Consider the following 15,791-nt stretch of genomic DNA (forward strand, 5'->3'; position numbering starts at 1 on the left):
AAAGTCCGATGAAAACCAAAAAAGTTTGTCCGATGGAGAGTACACGCGGTCAGATGTTGCCTCAAAACAGCTCATTTGCATGTTTGTTGTCAAAAAGTCAGATCGTGTGTATGGCCTTTAGAGGTTTGAAAACAAAAGACTGTTGGCAACTTAAGTATAAATTTCTGAAGGTTGTTAATACAAGTAATTTAATAAACTAAATAACTTCACTCTTCCTTTATGTTGGGCTGAAATTGATTTTTTTTTTCTTTTCCCGGGGCCTGTTTTTACTCCATCGCCATAAGGTTGTTAGGCTTCCTTGGTTTCCATAGCAGAGTCCTAACAATGACTCTCCAGTCCTCCTTCTGTACCTGCATTGGCCAGTCTGTGAGAGGTGTGGACTCGTATAATGAAATCCTGAACTGGTTGTGCTGCCTGTCATTCTCTTCTCACTCCTTCCTAAGCAACAACTATACCCCTGGTGAGTTATTGTTATTGACTTACTCTACAAAGCCTATATAATCCTATTATAAAGCATGCTGATAGCTATTCCTGCTGCTTACCTAACTTTAACATTTTTATATTTTAAGGTCCCTATGGTTCTTATTGTTTTATTCAATCATTTGTTTTTAAAGAGTACAGGGATGTTTTTTGGATCATCTTAAACCCACTAAGTCTTAAAAGTTAAATAAAATGTGTGTGTAAAGTTACAAGAGCGACCACCTAATATTGAAAAAAAAAAAAAAAATGTGTTCACTCTTGTCTCTTTGGCAGACCTCTCCATATTTCTCAGTATTTCTTCTGATCAATGATATATTTATCTTGTAGTGGCGAATCAGCAGGGGGTGAAGCACTTGTGCACTCCGCCAATATATATATATATATATATATATATATATATATATATATATATATATACATACATACACACTATATTGTCAAAAGTATTGGGGCGCCTGCCTTTACACGTGCATGAACTTTATTGGCATCCCAGTCTTAGTCCGTAGGGTTCAATATTGAGTTGGCCCACCCTTTGCAGCTATAACAGCTTCAACTCTTCTGGGAAGGCTGTCCACAAGGTTTAGGAGTATGTCTATGGGAATGTTTCACCATTCTTCCAGAAGCACATTTGTGAGGACAGGAACTGATGTTGGATGAGAAGGCCTGGCTCTCAGTCTCCATTCTAATTCATCTCAAAGATGTTCCATTGGGTTGAGCAGACCAGTCAAGTTCCTCCACCCCAAACTCGCTCGTCCATGTCTTTATGGACCTTGCTTTGTGCACAGGAAGGAGCCATCCCCAAACTGTTCCCACAACGTTGGGAGCATGAAATTGTCCAAAATGCCTTAGTATGCTGACGCTGATGCATTTTTTTTCCTGGGGCCTATCCATGGTAGCATACCTGTGACAAGCTCCGCCTTGGCTCCTCTCTCAGGACCAGTGAATATTATAAAAGAAAGGGATTAGTGCACTCCCAGCATTCTACGTCATATAGCATACCAAGGGTGGGATTGTATGCTGCCATGGATAGGCACCAGGAAAATAAAATGATGGTAAGTATGAAACAATTTTCTGTTTTCCTGGTCCCTTCATGCACATGCACGTGAGGCATACCTGTGACAAATAACTAGCTGAAATGGGTGGGATGATGCATAGTAAAAGAGTTATTTGAAAAAGAAATTCAAATGATGGCCTGATAGCCTGTATGCCAGTTTTTACAGATGAGATAGCTGCTGGGTCTCCTCTGTAACATCTTGTAAACGCATGTTGGGATGACCATGATGCTACCCTTTAGATTGTTTTGATGGATACGTCTGCTCTGGACATCCAAGGAGCAGAAAACAACCGGGTGGCATACAGCCCAACTGAAGAGGGGGGATTCCAGTCCAACCTATCCCTTTACACCTTCTTAACCAACTTGATTATTCATGAAACTATTGTACTAGAGCAGGGATCTGCAAACTATGGCTCCACAGCTGGAGGTTCTACAACTATGGCTCCACAGTGGTTCTGTGGCAGCTCCACATGTCCCATGAGGTATTGTAAAGCTCTGATATTCACAGACATGACTAGTCAAGATGGATACTACAGGACCTTGATGACGCCCTGAGGGAGGGTGAAATGGGTGAAATGCATTGACATAATTTCCTGGTTTGACGTCACTTCCAGTCTGTGGATCACGCGCTATGAACGTCTGCTTCCTGTATCTACAGCTCTATATCCATGCCTGTTTTTAACCATATTTTTGTAAGTACCGATCCCTATTCGCATTAGATCAACTTTTATAACAGTACTTCACTATTAGTCCTTCCCCTTTTCATTTCTGGTTGCCTGTATATCCTGTTGAGAGCCTCCTTTTGAAATCTATAATCTGATGTTTACACCGATCCACCATCTGATGGTTTTTTTTAGATTTAAATTTTTTATTGGGTTAAAAGAAGATGGGTTTTCACAAAACAGCGCCAATTGGGCATACCCAGGCGAAGTGCATAAAGTAATTCGTAGTACAAATAAACAAACAAATAAACAATGTCAGTTAAAGATGTATGTCATACTGGATCGATTACTACTATCAAAAAAAGAAAAAAGAAAAAAAGGAGGCAGAGAGCAGACAACAAATGTCCAGGTCTGCGGGACAAGCGAGTGAAAGACGTGTCTACCCCACAGGCAAGCGTCTTGGGTCAGCCATCCATTGTTGCCAGAGTTGATTAAATAGGTTTGTGGATTGGGTGGCCTTTGCAAACGCATGCTCCATTTGGAAGTTGTGGTTGAGTATCTGAATTACCCCTTTTAAAAGAGGGGCCTGGGTTGACTTCCATTTTCTAGCGAGTGCCAGGGGGGCAGCGATCAATATATGTGTTACCAGAGTTTGCTGCTGCTTGGGCCAGGAGGGGATGGACAAACCTAGGAGTAGGTCCAGAGGGGATAATGAAAAAGATACAACAGATAGCGAGTGAATTAAGCGTTCTACTTTCCCCCAGAATTTCCTGATGGCAGGGCAGTCCCACCAGATATGGGTTAATGATCCGACATTGTCACAGCCCCTCCAACATTTGGGGGAGGAGGTCGGGCAGATCCTTGCCAGTTTTTGTGGGGTGAGGTACCATCTGTGAAAAAGCTTCTGAAGCGATTCCCAGTGTGTTAAACAGAGAGAGCGTCACAGGGGGAGCGAGAGAGCCTTCAGCCATAGAGATTCTGGGAGTGCTCAGTTTTCATGTGATGACCAGTATTGGATAGTTGATGTTAGAAGATCTGGAGGTGGTACAGTAAGCAGTTTGTAGATGAGGGAAATGACTCTTGTTATCGTAGAAATTCAGTAGGGGAGTAGCTAGGGATCTTGCGGTCGACCACTTTGATTTGGAGAGAAGGGATTTTATCCGGAGATAAAGAAAAAAGGTCTTAGGGGATATTCCGAATTGTTGCTGGAGGTAGGAGAAAGGGTGGAGGCCGGATGGAGAAATGAGCATTGCAAGGTTTGAGATCCCTCTATCCACTGTTGTACTGGTAGGTCAGGAGCTAAAAGAGCCAGAGATGCAATGGGGAATGCTGATAAGCTGTCGGTTGATATGGAAGTTTCTCTTTGTGATAGAGCAGACCATATTTTTAGTGAGGAGTTAATAGTGTCCAGAAAGTGGTGTTTAGGCTTTGGGCTGAGCCAAGTTTCTGCAAGGGCCAGTTTAAGATCTGCTTGAAATGCTTCGGTTTCAATTTGTTTCCAAGTGGGCTGTGAGTGGTCTGACCACCATGTTTTTAGCTGGTCCAGGATGGTTGCGTGGATGTCTGGGGCACCTAGTCCTCCCTGTGGAACTGGGGCGAGGAGTGAGGCTTTTTTAATCCTTGGGCGCTGTTGTTGCCAGATAAAGTTGTTGACGATCCCTTGGAGTGTCCTTATTTGGTTTTGTAGCAGAGGTAAGGGAATAGTACGAAACAGATATAATATGTGAGGCAATAGATACATTTTAGATTGGGCGATCCTCTCAGCCCATGAGCCAGGAACATGACCCAATTCTTTCGATAATCGTGTGAGCCTGCCCGCGAGGTCTACCAGATTAGCTCTGAGTAAAATTTTGCTGGGGAACGTCAATTGAATTCCCAGATAGGGTAGAAAGGCGTTTGGTGTCCAAGCAAAGGGGAAATTGGCAGAGATGAATTGTTTTGTGGGGTGGTCTAAGTTTAAACTGAGCATAAGTGATTTACTGTGATTTATTTTGTACAGGGATATTTTGCTAAATGAATCTAAGATTACTTGGACTGCAGGGAGGGAGATTCTAGGGTTTGTTAGTGCGACAATAATGTCGTCGGCATAAAGGCCGATTTTATGTTCGGTTTTTCGGACTGCAATGCCTGAGATTAAGGGTTCAGCTCTGATAGCTTGGGCTAGTGGTTCCATTACCATGGCAAATATAAGGGGCGAGAGGGGGCAGCCTTGTCTAGTGCCGTTGGTGATATTAAATGACGTCGAAACTACCCCGGAGGTCCATACCCGCGCGGTTGGCTGAGCGTATAGGCCCAGTATAGCTGAGATAAAGGTGCCCAAGATTCCGAACTTTCTAAGAACTGCCTCCATATAGGGCCAGTAGATCCTGTCCAACGCCTTCTCCGCGTCCAAAGAGAGGAAGAGAGAAGGCGCTCGACAGTGCTCCACCCATTGTATTAGATCAATAAATCGCCATGTGCCATCGGCAGCCTGTCTACCCGGCAAGAAGCCGACTTGGTCTTGGTGTATAATTGATGGCAGAATTGTGGCGAGGCGTTGTGCAAGCAGTTTGGCATACATTTTAGTGTCAGTATTGAGGAGGAAAATTGGCCTATAGTTGGCGGGGGAATCTGCAGGCTTTCCAGGTTTAGGGATAGTGACCACTAAGGCTTCTAGGGATTCCTTAGGAACATTGCCGGTGCTCGCGAATTGGTTATAAACGTTGCAAAGATGAGGCCCTAGAAGATCGGGAAATCGCTTATAATATTCATTGGGAAGTCCATTGGGGCCTGGGGCCTTGTGGAGGGGGAGCTGTTTAATGAGCGCCTGGATTTCCAAGGACGAGAAGGGGTCCGCAAGTTTGGCGAGTTGATCTGGGGATACGGATGGTAGGGAAAGAGAAGATAGAAACTGCTCGATATGTGCTTGGGCGGGGGGTGGGGTAGGTCCTGCCTCGGTAAGATTATACAGATTGGCATAAAATTTGCTAAATTCATTGGCGATGTCTAACGGGTTGGTTATGTGTTTGCCCTGGAGATCAGTGAGGAAGGATATTTTCTTGTTGGAGAGCTGTCGTCTGAATTGTTTTGCCATATAGGCACCGGGCTTGTTGGCAGAGGTATAGGTGTGGAGCTTAAGTCTGTTAATATAATATTCAAAGTTCTTTCTGAGATGGTCACTAAGTTGGAGTCTAAGTGTCTTCAATTCTGAGTATAGGGTTTCAGAGGGAGATGTTTTGTTTAGTGTCTCTAGATTCCTAATTTGAGTCAAGAGGGTCTGCGCGACAAGGGAATGAGCCTTCTTGGCTTGGGCACCCAATTTAATAAAAAGACCTCACAGGCAGGCTTTGTGAGCGTTCCAGACAGTGGCATGGTCAGGTACAGATCCCACATTGTGTTGAAAGTAGTTCTCAATCTCGGATTTAATTAGGGACTCTAACCTAGGATTATTGAGAAGGGAGGTATTCAGTCTCAAGATCGTATGTCTGGGTGTTTGTGAAAGGGGGGCCAGTTTGATCGTGATCGGCGCATGGTCCGACCATGAAATAGTTTCAATCATTGCAGCAGTAATAGATTGTAAAAGGTATTTATCTGTGACAAAGAGATCTATCCGAGAATAAGAAAGGTGGGGGGGGGGGGGTGAGAAAAAGGTGTAGTCTCTTTCCACATCGTGAAGGCACCGCCATGCGTCATATAGGTCTTCCGTTTGAGCATGGCAGATAATGTAGAGGTTCTACGGGACGTAGCACTTGAGGTGTCTAGGTCTGGGTCGACAATATCATTGAAGTCCCCACAGATCATCACGGGGAGGATCGATAGGGTTCTAATTTGGCTAAGAGGGCTGTGTAGAACTGCTTACGGGCGGTGTTGGGGGCATAGAGGTTGACTATGGTAAGAGGACGGTTGTCAATTGTGGTGGAAAGAATTAAGTATCTACCGTCTGGGTCAATTTCGGAATGATGTAGTGCGAAATCAACTCTGTGGCTTACAGCAATCATGACTCCCCTCTTCTTAAGGGGGGCGCTGGCAAAGAAAATATGAGGGTATTGTTTGTGACTGCATAGGGGTTGCTTAAGACTCAAGAAGTGGGTCTCTTGTATACAGAGAACATCCGCTCTTTGGGTTAGGGCCTCCATCCAGAGTAAGTTGCGTTTAAAGGGTGAGTTAAGCCCTTTTACGTTAATGGAGGTAAAAGTAAGTGTCATTTTGTAGAGGAAAGAGGTCGGGGTAGTGTATAGAGATGGAAAGAGACTACTACCTGGGTATAAGAGCAAAAGGCGTCAAAACAAATAATTATAACAATTGTCCCAGGTGACAGATATTAGTACAATGCATATTATGCAGTATAATCAGGTATGACAGAAAAAAAAACAAAAAAAAAAATGAAATAAAAAATGAAATAAAAATTTTACACAACTATGCAATGATATCAATCGTTAAGTGGAGATCAAACAGAGTAACGGAGGAGCTGCAATAGCAGTAACAGAGATACAAATACAAAACCAGTATGCTCAGCACACTTTAACTTGGGGGGTAAAGAAAGAAAAGAGTGGTAGATACAGCTCTTATCCAGACCAGATTCAAGTAGCTAAGGGGACTAGAAGGAGCCGCGATCAACGTCTTCCAGGAGTGTTGGAAGACGGGTGTGCTGAGCTAGGAGGAGCACGGGGGGAGTTGTGATGTCCCGGATCTCCCGACGGAATGGGGAGGAAGCCCCAGTTGGTCAGTTTTTTATAGCCATCTTTTGGAGTAAGGATTGGCACCATTTGTTGCTGGTGCGAAACCAGCAACTTGGTAGGGAAGCCCCATCTATAGGGAATTTTCTTTTGTTGGAGGATAGAGGTGATGGGACCAAAAGCTCTGCGCATTTCCATCGTAGCTGGAGATAAATCAGTGAAGAGCTTTAAATTAGCATAGGGTGCTGGAAGAGATTTGAACGCCCTGGCGGCAGTCAGAACTTGCTCTTTAACCACTTAAGGACCGCCGCATGGCAATGTACGTCGGCACAATGGCACCGACAGGCACAAGCACGTACATGAACGTGCTTGCCTTCCAGCGGGTGGGGGGTCCGATCGGACCCCCTCCCGCTGGATGCGGCGGTCCGTTTCGCTTCAGGAGCGATCCGGGATGAGGGGATGGCCGTTGGTTTCTGGCCATCCCCTCTCGATCGCTCCTGGCGAATGAGAAGCTTCCCCCGCTGTGTATTGTAAACACAGGCAGGAGGAAGTGAGGTCATTCTCCTTGGGGCGGTCTTTTTGACCGGACTGCGAGGAGAATACAGAAAGTAAGTGCACCAAACACTACACTGACATGTAGGTACACATAGGCACACAAATCTCCCCCCGATCACCCCCCGCCCCCCCCCCCCAGTCACAGTGTCACTGATTGCAGTGATCATTTATTTACTGATCACTGCATTTAGTGTCAGTTGTGACAGTAAAAACTGTCAGGGCAGTTAGTGTTAGGTCCAGGGTAGCCCCCTACCCCCCAATAAAGGTTTAACCCCCTGATTGCCCCTAGAGTTAACCCTTTCACCCCCTTTTGCCAGTGTCACTAAGTGATCATTTTTCTGATCGCTGTATTAGTGTCACTGGTCCTGCTAGGTAGCTAGTTATTTGTTTAGGTTCACCGCCAGGTTTTTATAGCGCTAGGTACCCCGATATACTACCCAATAATAGTTTTAACCCCCTGATTGCCCCTAGTTAACCCTTTCACCCCCTTTTGCCAGTGTCACTAAGCGATCGTTTTTCTGATCGCTGCATTAGTGTCACTGGTGCCGCTAGGTAGCTAGTTATTTTTTTAGGTTCACCGCCAGGTTTTTATAGCGCTAGGTTCCCCTGATATACTAACCAATAATGGTTTTAACCCCCTGATTGCCCCTAGTTAACCCTTTCACCCCCTTTTGCCAGTGTCACTAAGCAATCGTTTTTCTGATCGCTGCATTAGTGTCACTGGTGCCGCTAGGTAGCTAGTTATTTTTTTAGGTTCACCGCCAGGTTTTTATAGCGCTAGGTACCCCCATATACTACACAATAACGGTTTTAACCCCCTGACTGCCCCTAGTTAACCCTTTCACCAGCGATCACCGTATAAGTGCCACTGGTGACGCTGGATAGCCAGTTAGTTATTTAGGTTCCCCGTCAGGTTTTTATATATAAGTGTTACAGGTGACTCTGGTTAGTTAGTTTGCTTTTTATAGCATCAGGGCACCCACCATTTATTACCCAATAAAGGTTTAACCCCCTGATCACCCGGCAGGTAATATTAATTAGATTTTAGGGTCAGGGTCTGCGTCACCCCAGGCAGCGCTAGGTTAGTGCCAGTACCGCTAACACCCACGCGCAAAGCATAAACCTCCCATAGTGGTATAGTATCTGAACAGATCAATATCTGATCAGATCAGATCTATACTAGCGTCCTGAGCAGTTTAGGGTTCCAAAAAAACGCATTGTTAGCAGGATCAGCCCAGATACCTTCTGGCACCTGTGTTTTGCCCCTCTGCCCAGCCCACCCAAGTGCAGTATCGATCGATCACTGTCACTTACAAAACACTAAACACATAACTGCAGCCTTCGCAGAGTCAGGCCTGATCCCTGCGATCGCTAACAGTTTTTTTTGTAGCATTTTATATTTAAATCCTGAAGGCAGTGCTTGGGTTTCGGGGTCCCGTACGTGGCTAGGCTCCCAAAAAGTCCCCCATGTGGTATCCCCGTACTCGGGAGAAGCAGCAGAATTTATTTTGGGGTGTAATTTCACTTATGCCCATAGCATGTGTGAGCAATATATCATTTAGTGACAACTTTGTGCAAAAAAAAAAAAAAAAAAATTTAATATTCCTGCAACTTGTGGAAAAATATAAAATATTTCATGGACTCAACATGCCTCTCAGTAAATGGCTTGGGGTGTCTACTTTCCAAAATGGGGTCATTTGGGGGGGGGGGGGGTTGTGCTATTTTGGCATTTTATGGCCTTCGAAACTGTGATAGGTAGTGAGGAGTGAAATCAAAAATTTGCACCCTTAGAAATCCTGAAGGCAGTGATTGGTTTTTGGGGTCCCGTACGTGGCTAGACTCCCAAAAAGTCCCACATATGTGGTATCCTCGTACTCAGGAGAAGCAGCAGAATATATTTTGGGGTGCAATTCCACATATAACTATGGCATGTGTGAGCAATATATCATTTAGTGACAACTTTTTGTAAACTTTTTTTTTTTGTGTCATTATTCAATCACTTGGGACAAAAAAAAAATATTCAATGGGCTCAACATGCCCCTCAGCAATTTCCTTGGGGTGTCTACTTTCCAAAATGGGGTCATTTGGGGGGGGGGGGGGTTGTACTGCCCTGCCATTTTAGCACCTCAAGAAATGAGATAGGCAGTCATAAATTAAAAGCTGTGTAAATTCCAGAAAATGTACTCTAATTTGTAGACGCTATAACTTTTGCGCAAACCAATAAATATACGCTTATTGACATTTTTTTTACTAAAGACATGTGGCTGAATAAATTTTGCCCTAAATGTATGACTAAAATTGAGTTTATTCGATTTTTCTTATAACAAAAAGTAGAAAATATTTTTTTTTCTCGAAATTTTCGGTCTTTTTCCATTTATATCGCAAAAAATAAAAATCGCAGAGGCAATCAAATACCATCAAAAGAAAGCTCTATTTGTGGGAAGAAAAGGACACAAATTTCGTTTGGGTACAACATTGCATGACCGCGCAATTACCAGTTAAAGCAGTGCAGTGCGAAATTGTAAAAAGACCTCTGGTCCTTAGGCTGACAATTGGTTCGGGGCTGAAGTGGTTAACATGGAAGAAGTGAATCCGGGCCAGGATGTCTCTAGGGACATCATCCAGAAGGTGTGAAGGTTTGGCGATTCTGTGAGCTCTGTCTATGAGTGTTTCCCGTATTTCAATGCGGGGGTGCAGAGAGGTAATACGTTTCTGCAGGTAAGGGGTTAATTCGTTGGGTTTGATTGATTCCGGAATACCCCTGAGTTTCAGTTTGATGCTATGGATGTCTGCAGAATGGCGATCGTGTGCGTCAAGGAGCTCATTGTGTGCCTTAGAGTAGTCTTGTAAGTTTTCCTCCAACACATCTGTTCTCTCTTCCAGACAGTCAATTCTATCATGTATATGGGACATGGAGTGTTGAAGTTCTCTGTGTAAATCTTGCTGGAGTGTCAGCAGCATTGATTTCAACATTGCTTCAGTGACTGTATTGTCAGAGGCAGGGACAGTTGCCAGAGAGGGGCCCTGCTGTGTACTCTGTGTGCCTGCTACTACCGCTGACCAGAGCTGCTTTTTGGCTTGGGGCTGTTTATCAGGGGAGTTAACAGGGGAGGTAGCCAGCCTCTTACCTCTGCCTGCATGCTGTCCCATGTTGGCATCCTCTGGGGGAGGGATGGTGTCCATACTGTGCTTTCCGATGGAGTCTGGCTCATCAGCGTTGCAGTGTGGCGGCGGGGAGGAGGCTTCCGACGCGAATGCTGAGCCAGGGAGCCTCGAGCTGTGAGGAGCGGCGCCATCTTGAGGGGCCTGCATGGCCATGTTGCGAGTGTTGTATTTTTTATCCACATTTATCCAAGTGATTAGCACCTTGTCTACAGCAGCTGCATTTCATTATCACTTAGTTGTTTCCATCAACACGAGTTTATATTTAGTAATATATTTTCACATGTTGTTGCTTCCGCCTTGGTGATGTATGTATGATATTGCAGCTCTATTGTCTATCCCAGTGGTTATCAACCCCGTCCTCAGGGCCCACTAACAGGCCAGGTTTGCAAGATTACTGAAATCCATCACAGGTGATACCATTTGCTGCTCAGCGATTGCAGTATTCTAGCCTACATCTCCCCAAGGTAATACATAAAACCTGGCCTGTTAGTGGGCCCTGAGGACAGGGTTGATGAAAACTGGTCTATCCGAATCAGAACTGATTTGTCCTTGATCTGAGAGAGCAAATGCTGTCGATGCGAGAGAAGCCACCTGAATTTTCAGGATATTTGCGATGATGTCTGCCGCAATGAACGCCCATCTCTCTTGAACCAACATCTGGTTGCAATGTGCCTCCTAGCCTATTGCATTGGTGTCTGTGGTCCAGAAGACCTGCCTTAATGGATGTAGCATTACAGGCATCTCCCTCTTTGTCCACTAGTGTAGACCAGTAGACTAGTGTAGTGAGCATCAAACTTGTTGATATATGGACTGGGAGTGAGTTAGCTCAAGGCTGTTATGTAGGACCACGTCTTCACTCTCCTTACTTTCTGAATGATTACCCACACTTGCTGAGATGGCAGGGACACCATCCCTTCTGCGGTGTTGAATAAGGCGCCTAAACTGGAGAAAAGATGACTCGTTTGACTTACCATCAAAATGTATCTTGATAGTGTAGGCCACAGCATCCACCTGTGTTCCACTACCTGGGCTGGATCTTTTGATAAAAGGGTCATATCGTCTGGTTAGTGATAAGAACTGAGACACTGAGAAGCTTTGCTAGTGATCCGAGCCCTCGTGAGGGCTCTGAGGGAAGTGCAGTGCCCGAAGGGGAGACTCTGGAATTGCAGATGGGCCTGGTCGACCGAACATCTCAAATACTTCTGTAACAGTTATAGTATGGGTGCTTGCAAGTAAGAGTCCCTGATTCCCCGGGTACATCTAATTCTGCAGTTCTGGGGAATCGAGTCTGACTTTCCTCCTGTGACGTGGGAAATGGCTTTCTGTAACCTTTCTGCAAAGAGTGATTTACCATAAAAAAAAGGGTATTATACTGATTTTGTTTTGACACAGTGTCAGCTGCCCGTAGTTCTGACCGCAGTACCCATATGCACTGGCGGCTAGTGAAGTTTTAGGATGGGGGAACGCCAGACTCCGCCCTTCCTTTTTGTCCCCTGCCACTTGGTGAAAATGGGCATGGTTTCAGAGAAATAGTGGGCGTCATTCTAAGGTGGTGTGGTTAGCGCCTGAGATGAACGAGGGATGGAGGGAGAGAGGGATGGAGGGACAGCAGGCCCAGATCCTACACAACAATAGAAATATGTGTATTCTAGTTTAACAATCAGCAGATAAAGATACTCCAAACACCTGGTGTTAGCACTTCAATCATCCCGGCACCATGGTTGTTATTGTGGTAGGATGATGGAAGCGCATTATTACATTATAATATAAAATTAAATTATTCAACTCACCATAATGTAGAATCAGTGTGAGCCCTGAGGGTGTCACTAGCCATGTCGCCTGCCACCAGATGCCATCAGGTGTCCCCAGCAGAGTCCCTCCTTTCATGCAGCCTGTGTCCCATCAAATGTAGCCTGCATCACATAAAATGCAGCCAGCCTGTGTCCCCCCCACCAAATGCAGCCAGCCTGTGTCCCACCAAATGCAGCCAGCCTGTGTCCCTCCCACCAAATGCAGCCAGCCTGTGTCCCCCCCACCAAATGCAGCCAGCCTGTGTCCCCCCCACCAAATGCAGCCAGCCTGTGTCCCCCCCACCAAATGCAGCCAGCCTGTGTCCCCCCCCCACCAAATGCAGCCAGCCTGTGTCCCACCAAATGCAGCCAGCCTGTGTCCCACCAAATGCAGCCAGCCTGTGTCCAATTAAATGCAGCCTGTGTCACTTCAAACCCCCCGCCCCGGTCCCCTTCTCCACACAGCGGTACTTATCTTGCTGTTGTCCTCTTCTGCAATGTCTCCTTCCACAGGCAGCGGTGATGGAGCTGCATAGTTCCTGTTTCCTCTCTCCCGCAATGGGAGAGAAAACAGGAGATGACATCTAACTCAGATGTCAATCAAACCGCCCGGCCGTTGTAATATATATCGCGAGCGCTGGGTGGAAGCTAGAAAGCGCCACAAGGCGGGCTAAACGCCCGCAAATGAAGCACCACGTCTGCAATCTTGTGCTTCTAATAAGTGCACTGTGTCCGGCGTCCGAACACAGTGCACCTAAGGAACTTTTTTGGGGATTTTTTTTAACGTGCCAGTTTAAGAAAAAAATTTTTTTTTTATTGCTGCCTGCGGGGGATGGGGGCGCCTATGCACCCCCTATGGACGGGCCGCCACTGCCCATGTGGCTATCACAAGTAGTGACATTGATCTTGTGCAATAACAAATTTTATACATCACCATCTATTCATCTGTCTAAAGGATCCTCAATTGAGGCTGAGTTATCGATTGGGTAGATTAAATTCTTTGTTATGCGAACCATTGCCGCATCTACCTCCGGCAGACCGTCTGGCATTGCAGAATCTTGTTCTGACTGTGGATAAAGTTCTCCTGGGCAATTTAGAGGAAAAACTTTTTTTTTTTCCTTTCCTCTTCAACAATGTCTCTGAGATCATCCATTGGAGTAAGCCTATGTTTCCACTATTGCGACCTGAAAGTCGCACGATTTTGCCACGATTTTGATGTGAATGAAACAATGCCTGTGTATTCTTGAGGTCTATGGACCTCAAGTCACATCAAAGTGGGACCAAAGCAGTGCAAGGACTACTCTGAAGTCGCTGTCCCAAGTTGCATGACAATTCACACTAGTGGAAACTGCGCCGAAAGAAGGAAACCTCCTTCTTCCAGCTTCTTTAGAAATGGGAAGTACATATTTTCACTACTCAGATGTAGTGTTGGCTTTCTCCCAGCCAATAGCTGGCTTTACAGGCTGGACATAGGGCTGAACTAGGAAAAAGTCCGAGAGCCAAGCTCTTCTGAGGTATCCTCAGATGGCCCCCCATCATCCAGATGTCTAAGGGGGATACTTGCTGCATGGTGAGAGGATTCTCTTGAGGATGGGCCAGGAAGAATTAACTTCTCTGGAGTAGATTGAGCTGATTGCTGCAATGGAACTACTGTTGCTCATTCTGCTATGTATCCCCTGCCCGTTTTTTAGTAGGACAGCTTACCTGTTAACCTTCTGACTCTCTGTCTACTGTATAGACTCTAAAACAGCTTTTGCAGACCAGTTGGCTGGTAATGGGATGACCCCGCATGCTCGGCATTTAGGGATTTGAGAGTTGGTGAATGTGAAGAACTTTGTCTTTTCATGGATAAACCATTGCCGCCGCTTGTATTCTGATCTTGTTGGGGCCTTCATAGGTTTGTTTGTCGCCTTGATGCCCACTTGGAATTCTTCTTGCATACAAGGCTGAAATACATAAACGTCCCAGCATAATCACTTTACTTTTTTTTTTTTTACTTACCTGGAGGATGGTCCTTACCGTGAATTTGGAGAGTATCTTGTTCGGGTCGCGTGCTGCTTATTTTAGGCAACAGACAAAAAAAGCAGCTAGAGAAAGATAAAAGGAGTTAGCGACTGGTGTTTCAGCTGGAGCAAGGAAACGGTATTCCTGAGTAAAGAAAAAGAAATTCCATTTCCTGACAGACTCCATGGCAGCCTACGTATGGGTTAATCCCGCCTCTCATACCTCATAGGACCCCACTCCCATAAATCTTTGCTTCTAGCCAGAGACTGTGTTCCTTTTTTGTCCTCCTCCTAAGACCAAGGTGTATTCTTACCTTTCGGAAGCTTTAATCCAGTCCTGGTGGTTTGCACGTTGATGGCGATGGCGGTTATTCTTGGAGTCCATATTTCCCAGCTATTAGCAGGGAGGACACAGGCACCGAAGAGCGATGCTGTGAAGATCTTAAAGTCATCCATTGGTTGACAGATTGCATCATGGCCATTCGTCCTAGCTATTAGCAGGAGGCCCCTTTATTAATGTGCCGATCGTGCAGAGAGTGTATCGACCCTCCCAGTCCCAGGATGGATTGTGCTGGCTTCAGTGTGGTGATGTATAATATTCTCATGGCAGCCTGTTTTTGTGTGTTTGTCCTTACCTGCTCCGGTGTAGCCATGGCGGCTGGAACACTTTGCGTTCCAGTCCACCGCTCTTCGCTCTCTCTGCGCAGCTGCGAGGATTCGACTGAGATCGAGGCTTGGTTAGCGCATGCGCAGTTGGGACAAGATGGCGGCGGTCGCACATGCGCGTGGACGCCATAGGAGTGGCGTTGGTTACAGCGCAGGTGCGCTGCTAACGTAATGACCTCATCGTGGCGGCAGATTTAAATAGCTGTCAGAGACAGCTATGCTTTGGAAGGTTTCCAAGCAAGGCAGCTACTTTCCATGCTCGTGGCTTTTCTGCTCAAGGTAGGGGGGGAGTATTATTGTGTGGTACTGTGCATATCATTGCTCTCTCTATGTTCCTACCTTTTTACATGCTTATTTGAATTGTGTTTGTTTTAGCTATTTAAATCTCTGCTGCGATGGATGTGTCACCGCCCCCTAGTGGCCAACCCTTATGCCACAGGTAGGATGGAATTTTTTTCCCTCTGCCTGTTTGTATTTGGGTTTCTGGAGCAAGTTAACTATTTATCCTCTTTTCTCAGCCCCTCTAGGTCTGAATCTCAAGTCTTGACACACGGTGATAGTGACAAATCTAGGTCACAGCGCCATCCTTCATCTTCAAGCACTAGACATACCGGATCGTCCTCCAGACATAGGAAGGAAGGCTCAAAGTCTGGTTCTGGACACCATTCTTACCGCCATTCCAGCCGTTCTGTGGAAAGGACTTGCTGGGGATGTAAAACTCAGGTTCCAGAGGGTAAATCTCTCTGCGAGTTATGTTACTC

General features: G+C 45.7%; 1 protein-coding gene across 3 annotated transcripts in view; it reads left to right on the forward strand.

Annotated features, from left to right (window-relative positions):
• Positions 1-289: 289 nt before the first annotated feature.
• Positions 290-15,791, forward strand: part of DRC12 (dynein regulatory complex subunit 12 homolog) — a 40,117-nt gene continuing 24,615 nt past the window's right edge. The window contains exon 1 of one of the 3 annotated variants that reach the window (XM_077456809.1): positions 290-460. In XM_077456809.1, coding sequence (XP_077312935.1) covers positions 325-460 — 136 coding nt within the window. In that variant the 5' untranslated portion in view covers positions 290-324. Of the gene's footprint in view, positions 461-10,019; positions 10,125-10,232; positions 10,253-15,791 lie in introns of those variants that run through there. The other 2 variants (XM_077456810.1, XM_077456811.1) reach the window with 2 other exon arrangements.

Source organism: Lithobates pipiens, unplaced genomic scaffold (assembly GCF_037356315.1).
Source record: "Lithobates pipiens isolate NorthernLeopardFrog02 unplaced genomic scaffold, aLitPip1_a1.2 Scaffold_27, whole genome shotgun sequence".
Taxonomy (NCBI): Eukaryota; Metazoa; Chordata; class Amphibia; order Anura; family Ranidae; genus Lithobates; species Lithobates pipiens.